The 16,483-nt window shown below is 43.4% G+C and overlaps 1 protein-coding gene across 1 annotated transcript in view; it reads right to left on the reverse strand.

Annotated features, from left to right (window-relative positions):
- The window catches only part of Man2a1 (mannosidase alpha class 2A member 1), a 168,055-nt gene that overhangs the window by 115,159 nt on the left and 36,413 nt on the right, over window positions 1–16,483 (reverse strand). Inside the window, exon 4 of the mRNA XM_075951125.1 lies at window positions 13,743–13,914. Within this exon, the coding sequence (XP_075807240.1) occupies window positions 13,743–13,914 (172 nt within the window). The remainder of the gene's footprint in view (window positions 1–13,742; window positions 13,915–16,483) is intronic.

The raw sequence follows: 16,483 nt of genomic DNA on the forward strand, positions 1-16,483 counted from the left end.
CAAGACAAAACACTAAGTAGAAGAAAACAGTGTGAATCTTAAATATGCAGTCCCAACCTAAGTGCTGTGACAGGGGACAGGCTCAATCAGGTTAGCAAACCCACCTAGTCTGTGGCAGCATCTGTCTTCTACTCTGGGAGCCTGGGAGCCATCCACAAGAATAGGAAAAACCAGATTATCAAACCAAGCTTCTCAGTCAGGAAGGTCTGGTTTGACATAAATCCTTACCGAAGCAGACAAAAGAACCTGCCACGCAATCACTCATACATTCACCATGTCAACAAGAACAAGAGAAGTACAGCCAAACGGTGGGTCTACAGCAGCCTCACACTTACAGTCCCTACTGTTTGCAGTCACGTGAAAGTTCATAAGACAGACTGTGACTGTACTTTCTAGACTTCAATATTCAAAAGAAAAACTATGGGAAACACCTATAGCTACAGAAATATTTACTTAAATACAATGTACTCAGTGTTCAACGGGACCAAATAAAGCATTATCTGGATAAGCAGAGGAAAACAATCAAGACAAGGCCACATAAAGTCTATATTTAGTCTCTGCTAAAAGGCTCTCTGCTGTCTGTCAGACTTTCCAGTGCACATGCCATAATCCTAACGTGTAAACATGAGACCTACATGCAAACATAAGCAGAGAAGACACACCTAGCAAATCCGACAGCCCAGAAGCCAGCCCCTAACTTCCAAAATCACTAAAGCTCACACTTCACTTTTTACAGCGGCGGCTAGCTGCCTGGTAAAAGACACTAACCACAGATCCAAGTCTCTCCTTCAGTGCTGGTGAATTTCATAGAAAACGCTGAGAGAAATTACTGATCAAAAATAAGCCGAGTGTGTCTGTCGCCGCTCATTTGGCCCAAGACACAGCTCTTAGACTTGAGAATTCACTGCAATGCTCGAGAAGTGGTAAATCATTTTTAGTGAGTGTCATGTCTTCCTCCATGTAGACTCATCAGACAGACATTTGCAATTTGGTCACACACAGAAGGAGACACTCAAAGAGCTTTTCTCCCTAATGGGGAAATGGTTACAGACAACTTAGTAGCAAACAATGCATCATTTAGCAAGCTTCAAAGAATCACAAATTAATTTCACATGAGAAAATGAGATGAATTTGTAATTATGCGTTGGGGGAAATATGAAATAATGTAAGATGACATCCTGGGTTTCATTCTTAAATACAAAATTAGTTAAATGGAAAAGTAAAAAAAAAAAAAAAAGATGGTGTCTCCTAAAGAATCAACTGATGCCTGAAGACTTTTGCCAATCAGATCAACCGATGCATACTCCCTAGGTGTGTACTATCTAGTCGGGGAGCACAAGCAGGACTTTTTTAAACCCCATATGATAACCCTGGATCCCTGGACTTCCTAATGCCCCGGACGCCAGACATCAGAGACTGAGTATAAGAGAATAAGAAGACATGAGTCATCTCCATTATTCCTTCATTATTTCATATCGACTCGTTCCTCCCCCAGCTTGTCAAGTCTTAGCAGCCTAGAACATCTTCCCTGCTAACACTGGTCTACCTAGCTCTGAGGAATGAGTTCACTATTAGCCATCACATCCTATCCAAACTTCAACGAAGCTATCACCTTTCATAAGCTCAGCAACCGTCTTCCATAACATTTACAACTTAAACGAATTACACATCTGCATGTTTACTGCCTTTTTCCTCCAATAGAGCACAAGCTCCAGGCAAACGGGAATTCCATCTGTTAAACATTTAACACTTAAGGGGTTCCTACCAGTACAAAAACGTAAGAAAGGGGTACCAATAACACTCAAGGCAAACAAAGCACAAGTGTCAGAGATGACAGAAATAACTGAGCTCTACAAAAGAAAAAGAAATGTAACCTCATCCAGAAGGAAACACAAGCTGAATGGAAAGTGGCCTGCCACGTCTCCCCTATCAGGTTACACTGATCAGAAGGTTGCACAACATTCTATGATGCCGCAGACACGTGGACACAGGTATTCACACATCCTAACGCCAGGATTTGTCCAGCTGCAGACTGCAGATGTATCCAGAGGCACTCAGAAAAGTCAGCAAGAATTAACACTAAGACAAAAGATAGGCTCTGTCTTTAGCAAGGAGCTGGAAGTTAACAACCCGGTCACAGTTGGCCGTGATTAATTCAGCAAGTTTCTCTCATAAGAGACTTTCTAAAAGTTCTTCAAGATATACATTTCAAGGCTGGGCATGGTGGCACACAACTTTATTTAATTCCAGCACTTGAGAGGCAGGAGGATCTCTGTGAGTTCAAGGCCAGCCTGGTCTACAGAGTGAGTTCCAGGACAGTCAGGACTACACAGGGAAACCCTGTCTCAAAAAAAACAAAAAAGATGTAGATTTCATTAATTCATCTTTTATTGCCAAGTAGTGTTCTATCTTTTTAATCCATTATCTTGTTGACGGACATTTGAACTATCTCCAGTCTACTGTGGAAATGTAAGCACAAATCGTTTTGTGAGCATGATTTCATTCCTCTCAGGTCAGTTTCTAGACCAGCACCTCACACGTATCGTGCGTGTTCATTTGGAAAACTCTTGAGAAGTCACCCTCTTTAAGCTCCTCCTAGCAAGCCACTCGAGGGTCCCAGGTGCTGCACATTGTCCCTGACCTTTGCTGCCATTCACTTTTTACACCATAACCGCCTGCAATATCCTCCCTGCTGACCAACTTGCAGGTGTCTGAGACGCCATGTTCTTGCTAATCTTTGGCCTTCTCCTCAGAACCTGGAATTCCTTCCCTGTCCTCTGACACTCTCTTCTCGCTAGCCAGTTTTAGTCACTCTCCAGTTTCATCCTGAATACTACAAGCCTCCAAACTCCACTGAAAACAACGGTTTCTTACAGTGGTGTGTTTAACTGCGCCTTGTCTCTTCCCTGAGGGCTTACCTTGGATCTTAGCACAGTAAATATTTGTTGGATGAATAGCACAGTAAACAGGGGAAGGCTTCTGGGATGAGGTAATATTTTACCTGAGTCATGGGAAAGATTAGATATGAAATTACCCAATGTATAAAACAACAATGTGTGTATGAGGCCATCAGTGGCTAGGGATGCCATGCTGGCCTGGAAATTACTGAGGCATGCCTAGGGGCAGAATTTAAGATGGGAGGCAATCAGGGACAAAGGCAGAAAGCTGAACAAGAACACAATGGTTGCACTTTTGAACTTGTGTGTCACTGAACACCTTAGAGCACGGAGGTAACGTGGCAAGAAAACTGTTGGTGACACAGAAGGCACTCGAAGTGGCAGGATGCTGACTAGGCAGAACTGACAAGGATTTGGACCTAATTGGTCACAGTCTGAAGGCAGGTTGAAAAACACAGAGGTCAAGAGCACTGAGTTCAAGGGCAGCAGCGCCACCCTGATCCTTTCTCCATTCCTAGTGGGAGGATAACAGAGAGCCCCACCATGGAAAGTCAGAGAGCTCTGAGGATTTAACATGCCTGGCACACAGCACACTCAACGGGTCTGGGATTCTCCTACCAGATCATTACTGGGCTTTGGACCTAGAAGTACTTAAGATGCTAGGCAACAGAACCCTGGAGGCAGAGGTGGACAGATCTCTAAGAGCTCAAGGCCAGCCTGACCTCAGTGGACGACCGGGGTTACACAGGGAGACCCTGTCTCAAAACAAACAAAAACAAACACGCACACAAAAACAACAACAACAACAAACACAGGCATCATGAATAAAGAGAAGTGATAAAGGTGAGGTACAGTGTCCCCTCAACAGGTGAGGACCTGAGCAGAGGAAGAACCCAGGAAACCAGCTGCTTCCTGTCAGCAGTGCTCTGGTCTCTGATGAAACGCCGCAGGCTCTATGAACAATTCAAATCTGCAGCTGACTCTAGACTTCACAAGACACACGGACTTCACACTGCTCTGGAGATTTTACGCAGCCTTTGGTTAGACACCATAAAACCCGACCTCTATAAACGTGTAATAAATGAGTCGGTGTAAGAGCATTAATGGCCCATTCTTCTGGGAAAACCCAAAGTGTGCATCCGCTAAAATCTTAGTATTTAAGCAAGTAGCGGCAAATATTTCTGCGCTCAATGAAATGTTCACTTAAGTACAAGGCTGGATAAATGTAACAGGAGGCCTAAAATATATTAGATGGATAGATATGCCTCCTTGAAAAAAAAAAACAATAAACCTACAAATATGGCAAATTACAACGTCTACACTGAACAGTGGGCAGCAGACATGAAATACAATTTCACACCAACCAAAACAAACCCACGGTGAGGCTGGTCATGAGTAAACACACAATGTTCCCGGTTCCAGGCACCCAGTGGGTTTCTGCACTAAACACTGCCCGTGACAGCAGAAGCAGATGCAGCCCAAAGGCCATTCCACTGTCTCCGGGCCCAGGCAGGAAGTTCAAGAGAACCAAACATCACCCAGCTGGTCTGTTTTTCAATGGGTGCAGACAGCATGTAGTACATAACCACATACGGCCCAGAATATCCCAATGTGAAGCCAGAAAAGTAAACAAAACAAGCACAGGCAGAAAACACGCTGATGACTTAATGGACGGAAGTTTCTTCTAAATCCTCCAGACACATGTTCCAAGGGGGCACTGCGACTGTAATGGATTAGATTATTCTGAATTATAAAAAGCAATAAAAAGCTCAATGTTATTTGCATGGATCTCTCCTTAGTTAACTTGATTCTCATCTTTAAAGGTTTATGAAGCTATGGGAAAGAAGGCAACAAATCATTGATAGAGTTGTTCCCAGGACCACTTCTGCTGCTTCTGCTAAATCTCCCCCCTGCGCCCCCCCCCCCCGCCCCGCATCAGCTGCTTATCTTCCGGGGACAAGGAAGGCTTCAAGGGACTCTGTTAGCATCCAGAGGCCTGTGGGGCAGCAGCTTTCTACATTTATCTTCATGGGGGGGGGCCTGTTTAAACATTTTAGTGGGCATCAAAAAAATCTTATCAGTCACCTACTTAGCACTAATTAAGAATTTTAAATAATGAAAACAAAAATCTAAAGATGTGTTAAGTTTGCTACAAAAGGCACAGATGTGGCCTATGTTTACACAACAAGCACTATGAGCACTCTGTTCAAGTAAGAAAATAAATGCAACTGCTCTAGATTAGCATTTCTCAATCCGTGGGTCCTAAGACCATCAGACAACACAGGTATTTACATTATAATTCATAATAGTAGAAAAATGACAGTTATGAGGTAGCAATAAAAGTAATCTCGCGGTTGGGGGTCACGACAACACAAGGAACTGTATTACTGGGTCACAGCATCAGGAAGGTTGGGAACCAGGGCTCTAGATCCATAGTCAGATGGCATAACGGAACACAAGTGAGTAGTCATAGCCAGAAGAGAATTTCAACAAACTTCAGGAAAACCGAAACTCAGTTTTCTGAAACAGCTGTAATTAATACACACACACACACACACACACGCGCGCGCGCGCACACACACACACACACACACACACACACACCGCCTAGCAAAATGGCATCACTGCTCATCAAATCCTTTACTTCCCAATGCCAAAGGAGCAGCTTCCACAAGATACACCGAAGCTTGCACAAGATGAAGAGACTGAGAGCTGGGTTCTAATCTGAATCCTACCCCCAACTACCATCCTCTGTCTTAAACACTGAGTTGAATCATATGTGCAAAACTGGCAGTTTTGCACAAATCAAAAATAGTAACAGTTTTCAATAGTTCAGCCTAAATTAAGTGAACAACAAGCAGAGGAAAAAGAAAAGAGACAAAAACACACAGGGAAGAATCGAGAAGGGACCGTGCAAATGCCCGTGCAAATGCCACGAAGTTGGCGGCATTTCTCATAGCGTACGGAAGTAACACAGATTCGACTCTGAGCCCACTGCTGACTGTATGAAAAACTGGACAGAGTCCTCTGCGTCAATGAGGATTCTCGGAGGCTCTGGTGTAGCCCCTATTTTGTGGACTGTAGCTCCTATTTTGTGAACTGCAAGAAAGCTAATACTCAGGACCTTTCTCCCCTTGCATGCTGTTACCAGGTACAACCCAAAAACCTACCACCTTGGTTTCTCTGTATTTCAAAAACAATTAGAAAAGGGGTAATTAGTGAAGGAAAATAGATTTCTCTAGAGGATGTCCAGAACTAGAGAGAGAAAGCCTTCCTGCTGTTAGAGCCAAATATCTATAGAATAGATAAAACAAAGGCCCCCTGAACAGTGTTTGCTGATTTCCTTGTGGGAAGCTGTCAGATCTGTACAGTACAAAGTCTCTCCCTGAGACTAGTTCCTCCTCAGCCCAAGGGCCTCAGCCTTCCCTCCACCAGCTGAGGAAATCGACATTCCTAGAGGTCCCAGCTTCACAGCGTGCAGCACCTGAACCCCATGTGCACATTGCCAAACGCAGCAGACAGCAAGCACAGTCCTTAAGAACCTAGATTCCGCCTGACTCACTGAGGGCACACAGCCTACCTACATCTCCCACCGAGCCTCCAGGTGACACCCAAACACAGAAATGACAGATACAGAAAGTCAGGCCAGGCTCAGGACTCAGCGGCTTCACCGAAGAAAAGAGAAAAGTGGCACAGAGAAGCATTTCCTCCCCAGGTCATCTCACCTGTCCAGCTCCCCAACTGCCATGGCCTCTGACCCACTGCCAGAATCCTGACTCAAAAACTGCAAAGGAGGGATGCCATCCAGCTTTCTCAGAAGAGAAATGTCTCGGGAGAACATTCCTGGGCACAAACCATCAAGGGCAAAGCTAAACTTCCAGGTTCAATGACGGCTGGGCTGGGGGAGGATGAGGTCAGGACGGTCCACAGGACCACGCCCAAACAGGGCAGTATAGACTTGGCTTGTCTGCTCCCTTCCATTTCTCAACCTTCATCTGCCTCAGGAGTCAAAGTCCTGAAAACTAATACATTAACAGTCCAGATCTTACCTGACCATTTCCCAAAACAAACAGCTGAAGTCATGTGATAAATACAGAAAAAAAAAAAAACTGGCACCATTTGAACAGAGAGCAAGAGCTGTTAAGCACTTTAGACTGAATTTTGCCAACAAATTCAAGCTATGGATAAACCTGTTTACACTCAAGAATGAACATAAATGCATAATTAAAGTTAAGGCAAAGCATTCGAAGTAAGGAAGAGAAAAACTCAGTAAAGAACTGGGGGTGGGGAGGAGACCCTTGAGAAAGAGCACACAAATGCAGGAAATGAACACTGAGACGAATATAGAAAATAAGCTAAACTCAGGGAGTCAAGCAGTGAGGTTCTGAGACAAATGGGGCAACAGCAGTATTCACCTAAGGACTGCAGCACACACATGCTGAGGACTGCAGCACACATGCTGAGGATTGCAGCACACACATGCTGAGGACTGCAGCACACACATGCTGAGGACTGCAGCACACACATGCTGAGGATTGCAGCACACACATGCTGAGGACTGCAGCACACACATGCTGAGGACTGCAGCACACACATGCTGAGGACTGCAGCACACACATGCTGAGGACTGCAGCACACACATGCTGAGGACTGCAGCACACACATGCTGAGGACTGCAGCACACACATGCTGAGGACTGCAGCACACACATGCTGAGGACTGCAGCACACACATGCTGAGGACTGCAGCACACATGCTGAGGACTGCAGCACACACATGCTGAGGACTGCAGCACACACATGCTGAGGACTGCAGCACACACATGCTGAGGACTGCAGCACACACATGCTGAGGACTGCAGCACACACATGCTGAGGACTGCAGCACACACATGCTGAGGACTGCAGCACACACATGCTGAGGACTGCAGCACACACACGCTGAGGACTGCAGCACATGCATGCTGAGGACTGCAGCACACACATGCTGAGGACTGCAGCATACATGCTGAGGATTGCAGCACACACATGCTGAGGACTGCAGCACACACATGCTGAGGACTGCAGCACACACATGCTGAGGACTGCAGCACACACATGCTGAGGACTGCAGCACACACACACTGAGGACTGCAGCACACACATGCTGAGGACTGCAGCACACCCATGCTGAGGACTGCAGCACACCCATGCTGAGGACGGCAGCACACACATGCTGAGGACTGCAGCACACACATGCTGAGGACTGCAGCACACACATGCTGAGGAGTGTAGCACACACATGCTGAGGACTGCAGCACACACATGCTGAGGACTGCAGCACACACACACTGAGGACTGCAGCACACACATGCTGAGGACTGCAGCACACACACACTGAGGACTGCAGCACACACACGCTGAGGACTGTAGCACATACACGCTGAGGACTGCAGCACATACACGCTGAGGACTGCAGCACACACATGCTGAGGACTGCAGCACACACATGCTGAGGACTGCAGCACACACATGCTGAGGACTGCAGCACACACATGCTGAGGACTGCAGCACACACACGCTGAGGACTGCAGCACATGCATGCTGAGGACTGCAGCACACACATGCTGAGGACTGCAGCATACATGCTGAGGATTGCAGCACACACATGCTGAGGACTGCAGCACACACATGCTGAGGACTGCAGCACACACATGCTGAGGACTGCAGCACACACATGCTGAGGACTGCAGCACACACACGCTGAGAACTGCAGCACACCCATGCTGAGGACTGCAGCACACATGCTGAGGACTGCAGCACACACATGCTGAGGACTGCAGCACACACATGCTGAGGACTGCAGCACACACATGCTGAGGACTGCAGCACACACACACTGAGAACTGCAGCACACACACACTGAGGACTGCAGCACACATGCTGAGGACTGCAGCACACACACACTGAGGACTGCAGCACCCATGCTGAGGACTGCAGCACACACATGCTGAGGACTGCAGCACACACATGCTGAGGACTGCAGCACACACATGCTGAGGACTGCAGCACACACACGCTGAGGACTGCAGCACACACACGCTGAGGACTGCAGCACATGCATGCTGAGGACTGCAGCACACACATGCTGAGGACTGCAGCACACACACGCTGAGGACTGCAGCACATGCATGCTGAGGACTGCAGCACACACATGCTGAGGACTGCAGCATACATGCTGAGGATTGCAGCACACACATGCTGAGGACTGCAGCACACACATGCTGAGGACTGCAGCACACACATGCTGAGGACTGCAGCACACACACGCTGAGGACTGCAGCACACACACATGCTGAAGACGACAGCACACATGCTGAGGACTGCAGCACACACACATGCTGAGGACTGCAGCACACACATGCTGAGGACTGCAGCACACACATGTTGAAGAAATCGAGCTACCAATGGAAAACAATGAAAAGGTCCATGCACCTGGATAGGTAACTTGATGAGAACTTAGAGTTTCATGTTTTAAATACTAAAGAGCATCTGTGCACAGAAAATCCTCAATGAAGCATTATATAAGCCAGCTTTTTAAAAACAGAACAGAAAAATAAATTTATAATTAACTTCCTATTAAAATATGAATACATTCAAAGACAACTTCAGAACTAAAAATTCTATAAAGTGTCCAAGAAAAATAGTCCAAATAGAAAATAAAAGTTTCAAAAATAAGAACCATGAATATTTATTGTGAATGTTTTAAGTCTCTGTCAGGCTAGGGATATATATAGGTGTGTAGCAAACCACTTGTCCAGTATGTAAGAAGCCCTGGGTTCAATTCTCAACACTTCAAAAATAATAAAAGAAATGTTAATCATCATATTTATAGTAATTCAATCCTCATAAAAACCCAACAGGCTTAACCCCAATGTTAAATTCATTTGACAAATACACCACAACACAGAAAAATTAAGTGACATGCCCAAAAGTAACGAAGATTGTCAGGATTTGAACCCAGGCAGCCTTTCCACACTTACCATTCCAAACTGGCTGCCCTTCCAGTCAAAAGGAACAACTAAGGGGTAGTGACAGCCATACTGGTCATTCAAAGGAAAACCAGCTCTTCAATGCTGAGCCAGACGATTGATTAGCCAGGGAGCGCCCAGAGCTTTTCAATTCCTGCCCTATACCTGACTTTCAGGACTGCCTGGTAGGTGGGTGGGTGGATGGATGGATGGATGGATGGATGAAGGAGTGAGCAAAAGGATCAAAGGAAAAAAAGGAGACAAGGGAAGCTGGCAAGAAAACAGTACCAAATAAATCCTGCCAGTTCTGCTATGAATACTTGCTTTCGAAATGACAATCTAGGCCGGAGAGATAGTTCGGTGTGTAGAATGCTTACTGTCAAGACTGGTGGCCTAAGTCACATCTCTAGGAACCATGATGGAGAGAAGTAATTCCCATGGTTTGTCCTCTGACCTCTGCATGCCCACGTGCACACACAACACATAAAACCAAAAAACAAGCAAATCAATGGAGGAAAAAATGAAATTTGTTCTAAAGTGATGATTGATCCAATCAGTGAAAAAACTTGCAATGCCTTTGTACGATTTATTTCCTGTGAAGCAGTAGATGAAGGCGGATGACTGTGCCTAGCTGAAACCAGGCCTGCAGGGTTACACACGTGGGTATCAACCAGCTCCCTCGGCTCATCATCATGCAAGTCATGCACACACCCTCTGTGCAACATTACAATGGATCTCAGAGAACACACTTGCCACAATTTCACAATAACATCGCTCTGTCCTCCTCAGGCGGGACACCCACATCCACGAGCACACTCCAGATCTGATACAAAATAAGTTGACATGTTTTTCATAACAGGTATGCAACTCTTACCCAATTGACTCTACATAGGCAAACTGGACTGGTACCTTTATTGGGCGTCCCTTTCTGGGTTCTTTCGTGTGGGTCATTAAGGAAATTATTGAATGTTCAGCCATCTCGCCCTTACGTATTTTTTCCACAACCCCTGTCCTTGCATTGTGCAATTTTGCATAATTTAGGAATGGTTATGTGGCCCAGCAGAAGACCTGATTGTACCCAGGTGAGAACAATAATTATAAAACACATACTCATCAAAATGCAGCTTAACACACTCCCCTCTTAAGGTACCAATATAAGGCTCAACGCTGGTCATATACTGAGGTGGCACAAAAGAATGAAGCTAATAGAGTCCACGCTCTCAGACGACTAGAGATTAAAGCTGACTAGAAACAAATGTAACTTGAAAAAATAGCACTTCAAGTTGTGAAGTACTCTCTAGTATTCAAGTCAGAAAAAAAAAGCCACAACTACAACTGCTGAGTAGTTAGGAATAATAGAATGAGAAAATGGGGGGGGGGGGGACAACATTAGTTAGTTAAAGTAGCGCTAAAGGGAAAGCAGGCAGAAGTGTCCTGTCTATTAGGATAAATGGCCTGTCTGTTTAGCACTAGTGTAAGCAGGGAGAAAGAATCATGAAAGAGAAAAAGAAGAAAAGAAAGAGGGTAATACCCAGCAAACTACAAATTCATTCTGGGCGTTATGGGAACCGGCAAAACTGGCAAAAGAAAAAGAATGAAAAGTTTTCACCAGTCTAATTTTAAAATGAATTTTAAAAATCAGATAATCAATTCTGAAAACAAAAAAATAACTATAAATGGGATAAACTCATCAAATTTAAGCAATTTCAATAAAATTTCTCTTACATTTTAGAAAAATATGTATCAGTGAGCAAGATGTAAACAAACACCTTCTTAAATCTTAGTTCTTAAGAATTAAGAATTCATAGAGCCTTCACCAGTTCTATGTAACTTTCTAAGAGTCCAGATTTTTAAGAGGTACCAAAGGGTAGCTAGATCTAATCTATGGATTCAGTATGCTGTTTGGTGTTCTCTCTCTCCTCCCTCCTTTCCTCTCCATGTTTGCATGTCTCTGTCTGTTCTCCCCTCTGCCCCACGTGTGAAGGAGCGAGAACACGATGTTAATCTAAAGCATTGCTAATATTTCCACTTAGAAAGTCAAGATACATTATATAACACTTTGGAATTGCAGATTGCAGATTCTCTTGTGTTAACTGGATCCTGTCGACCCTGGTTGCTATGGCAGCACTCGCCTATGGAGGAAGAGTGGCTTCTCCTATGACCACGGTAGCTCTCCGGTCTATTTACTCCCCTGTCCTCGAAACCTGTGTCTTTCTCCTAACCAACCATGTGAGCCTGTTACCAGTGAGAAAAAAAAAAATACTCTCCAATGAATATGATAGTCATCAATTTTCCTCAAATCATCCTCAAATGTTCGTGTCAATCTATTAAAATCTAAAGATACTTTCTGATGAGGTAGGAAGAAACTTAAATTAATTCTAAAACCCTTTGGGAAAATTAAACGGTTACTCATTAAAAGGCTTTTGAATACAGAAAGACAAGATTTAAACTGCCAGTTTTTAAAACACTATAAAATTCCAATAATTTTAGACAAAAGTCATCAGAATCCATCAAACAGATCAGAAAGCCCAAGCCTGTGAATATTTTAGTACACTAACGATGACGCTTTCTATCAGTAGAAAAAGATGGACACATTACAACTCATAGAAGTGAGCTGGAGAGATGGGCTCGGTGGTTAAGAGCACCGACTGCTCTTCCGAGGACCCAGATTCAATGTCAAGCACCTACATGGCAGCTCACAGAACTGTCTGTAACTCCAACACCCTCGCATGACGGATATACATGCAGGCAAAACACCAGTGCACATAAAATAATAATAATAAATAAATAAATAAATAAATAAATAAATAAATAAATAAATAAATAAAATAGTTTTAAAAGAAAACACCCTCAAAGAAGTGCCATGTGTACAAAGGACTCAGCAGGTGGACAGCCTGGGCAGGACCACCAGTCCTGTCACTACAGCTCAGTGACCCCTCAGTGAGCCAGTGCCCTGGACTGTACAGCAAGAGCCTACTTCATAGAGCCGCAGAGAGGAGTATCTGCCACGACTGCAATACTCAGAGCAGTGACTACTTTATCAAGAGCTCTACAGGGACAGTGAGCAGTAATCCCGGACAATGCCTAACTCTTCAGAACAAATGCACTTGGATCAGAGAGCCTCCCCAAAGACCAACTTTTAAATCATTAAGTAAGGGTTTTGGAACTGAGGATTAAAAAAAATAGATTAACATGGGGGATAAAAAATGAACTATTTACCTTAACTGTGGGTTGAGGAAGACCTAACTCTGGCAGCAGACAAAACAGCAAAAGAAAAAAGATTAACAATTTGACTTCATAAAAAATTGATCTGTCTATCATGAACTAATTAGAAATAAAATCTTCAAACAGATATATCCCTACAAATTAGTAAAAAAGAGTACGCGCCAAGCTCCCAAAACAAAACCCAGAAACCAACTACCTTTGTTCATATGAAAAAATTATTGGCAAAAAAATAAAAGCAAATTATTTTTCAGATAGGTTAGCCATAGTTTTCAAAAATTACATAGTAAAAAGAGGCAGACACTGGCACATCTGTATTTAGAAAACTGGGCAATGGCCATTCTGAAAGGTCCTTACAATAACAACTCCTTTGACCTAGCAAGCCCATTTCTAGGACAGCGGATGAACATACAGATTTCAGTGGAAAGACCGAGCATTCCTTTCTCAGGGATAGACTAAAATCAATGCAAACAAGATGGGGATCATACTCAAGTTCAGCTACAAAGCTAAAAGTGCACCTAAAAAAAAAAAAGCTAAATGTTCACCTTCTAAATATTCTACATTTGTTATGGATCTTTAATATTACTAAATTAAAAAAAAAATTTGAGACAAACCTTTTAACAGCTTCCTTCTTCGGAATATCTATAATATCCCACCACTTTGAAAGGTAAGAGATCTCAGCCCATATAAACTTCCTGCTTGAGTCTTCTTTCAGCTTTAGGACCATGTTATTAAAAATATACTGAGTCTTGTCTCTAAAGTAGTCATTGAAAGTCTTCAACCAACCTAAATCAAGACACAAATACACCACAAAGGTCCAGTTGATATGGCTGATTGCAACTTAGTCCCATTCCACCGAATTACTATTGGATACCCTTAGCTCTTTTGTTCAAGTAAAACCCACACCTTAAAAGCAGACTTAAAAGTGTGCTTAATTAATGAAATTCTCTTTTAGTTGACAGGGAAATAAAAACCTACTGCCATTGAAATGATGAAATATTCAGACATTCACAAAAATTCAGACATAAAGGAAAATAATGAACTAAGCCTTTTTTTAAAAAAAAAAGTCATTTTTATTTAAGAATAAATTCAATTACTTAGTGCTAGGCTTGGACTTTTTTATCCTAGATTTAAAAATCTAAATAGTACTAACAAGTATTCTCATAATTTGGGATTAGAATTGCACCCTTTCATCATACTTCAGAAAGCCCCACCCACCCAATAAGTGAAAACTAAAACAAAGCAAGGCAAATTCAAACGAGGCCCTGACATTCCCAGCAAAGCATACAGTGATTAGAGCTGATAAGAATACTGAACACAGCATTCTGCCCAAACACAGGCGTTTGTTCCCATCATGCAATTGTCTAGGAGCGCAGTCACTAAATAAACAGCAAATGTGAACATGTTAATGTTTTCCCCCCAGAAGAGAACTTGGTTCCCTAATTTATCCTACTACTCCCCAGATAACTTGGAAACTATTCCCCCAAATCATTAGACTTGACATAACAGGAAACATTAACAAGACTCGCAGGTCAAGCACAGGTTTACCAGATGGATGACTAAAATGCCCAAGGCTACGATCCACGTGGCCACCAATTACACAGACTGGTGACAGACAGAGTGGACCCTGTGGAGAATATGTTCCCATGTCTACAATCTTAAAGGGAGGAGAGCTGCTACTTCTAAGCTGGACTACTGTCTAGCTGCTACCAAAATCCATACATTCAAGAGACTTGAAGGGGAGTGAGTCCAAACAGTACTTCTGTTTGTCTATGATTAACTTAACACTCAGCCGATATTGTGCTTGCTAGGGAAAAAAGAAAAGAGAAAGCCCTTGATGGGGAAGAGCATATGATCTGCTTGTTTTAACAGGGTTTTCTGAAACAGATGCGTCTGAAAAGGGTACTGCAGCTGTGAGAGTCTCTCCCAGTTGTTGGGCACCTGCGATATTCAGGTGTGTCACGAGGAGCCGAACAGGAATACAATGTCAAGTTTTCTTCCTAAGACTTTCTCAACCTAGGGTACATTTGAGCTGATTTGTCATCAAAGAATGCTTTCTGGATGAAATAACTTTCCCATGTTAGCTTAAAAAGCCTTTGCCTTCAGCAAAACCCCAACATCTCTTGTTCAAGAGTGGTGTGCAAGGAATCCCACCATGTTTTACCAGGGCCAGGACCTATACCTGGATTCCCAGAGAGGAGCAAAGAAATAGCAGTCTACTCCTAAATGAGGGTGTCCATCCCAACACTCTTGAGTTTGAAGATGTGAGTACTCAAGACTGAGCTTGGAAGATGTAACACAGAACCTGAAGAATAATAGAGTACTTGGTAGTTTTTTGTTTTTCTATCAACAGCCTGGCCTTGACCATTTGTACAAACAAATGAGGGAAAGGCAAAATTTAAAAAGGCATTATTTCTCTGACAGACGAAGTCATAACTCCTCCTGCCTCAGAATGTGACTGTATTGGAGATAAGGTCTTTAAATGGTTAATTCATGGAAAATAAAGTAAGGAAGAGGGTTCTTAATCTGAAATAATATTAGGACCCAGGCAGATACAGAGAAACCTGGCCAGGAAGATGAGGAAGAAGGTCATTAAAGCCAAAAGCCAAGGAGAGAGGTCAAAAACCTTCCAGTCTCTAGCCTGGTTCTTGGAAGCCACTCAGTCATACAAACTGTGGTGCTCTGTCATAGAGACTGGGAGGCACACACAGCCTGAGAGCTAAAGCTACTGCTTTGCAAAAACTAAAGATCACAATGCTGATTTATCAACTCGTATCACAATGCTTGATTTAACATTCTCTACCTACCTACACAGCGCAAGATTAACCTGAATTCACAGATGTCAAAGTAAATGGACTTCTGTGTCATGATCATATATGTGCAGAAAGAACAAGGAGCACTAAAACTCCCTGAAGGGCTCACTTAGAATTATCGCCTTTCAAATGTCACATGTCCCTCTTGCCCGAATTTTAGCAAAGGTCAATTACTTGCGTATGAACAAAACTGAGGCACTCTGGACAGCGTAAAACCTCCAACATTAATTAAAAACAAAAACAAACCCCATAAACTAGCATAAAAGGCAAACTAAGATGGCCTACTATTTTCTCATCAATAGTACAACTACGCATTTCCAACAGCTGGAACTTGCTACTAACAGAGATCCCTGAATTCCAAAGACAGTTTATCACAAGAATTTTCACAGAGAAACTACGGTGACTGATTCAACCACTCTGCCTTCAACACTTCATTCGCCCTTCAACAATCAGGTAGAAAATATGTCAAAGATATTTACGTGAGACAAAACACAACTCAGAGATGTCAACGTAAAAGCCTTCCATAAAACTTGTCTATAATT

Source organism: Microtus pennsylvanicus, chromosome 17, assembly GCF_037038515.1.
Source record: "Microtus pennsylvanicus isolate mMicPen1 chromosome 17, mMicPen1.hap1, whole genome shotgun sequence".
Taxonomy (NCBI): Eukaryota; Metazoa; Chordata; class Mammalia; order Rodentia; family Cricetidae; genus Microtus; species Microtus pennsylvanicus.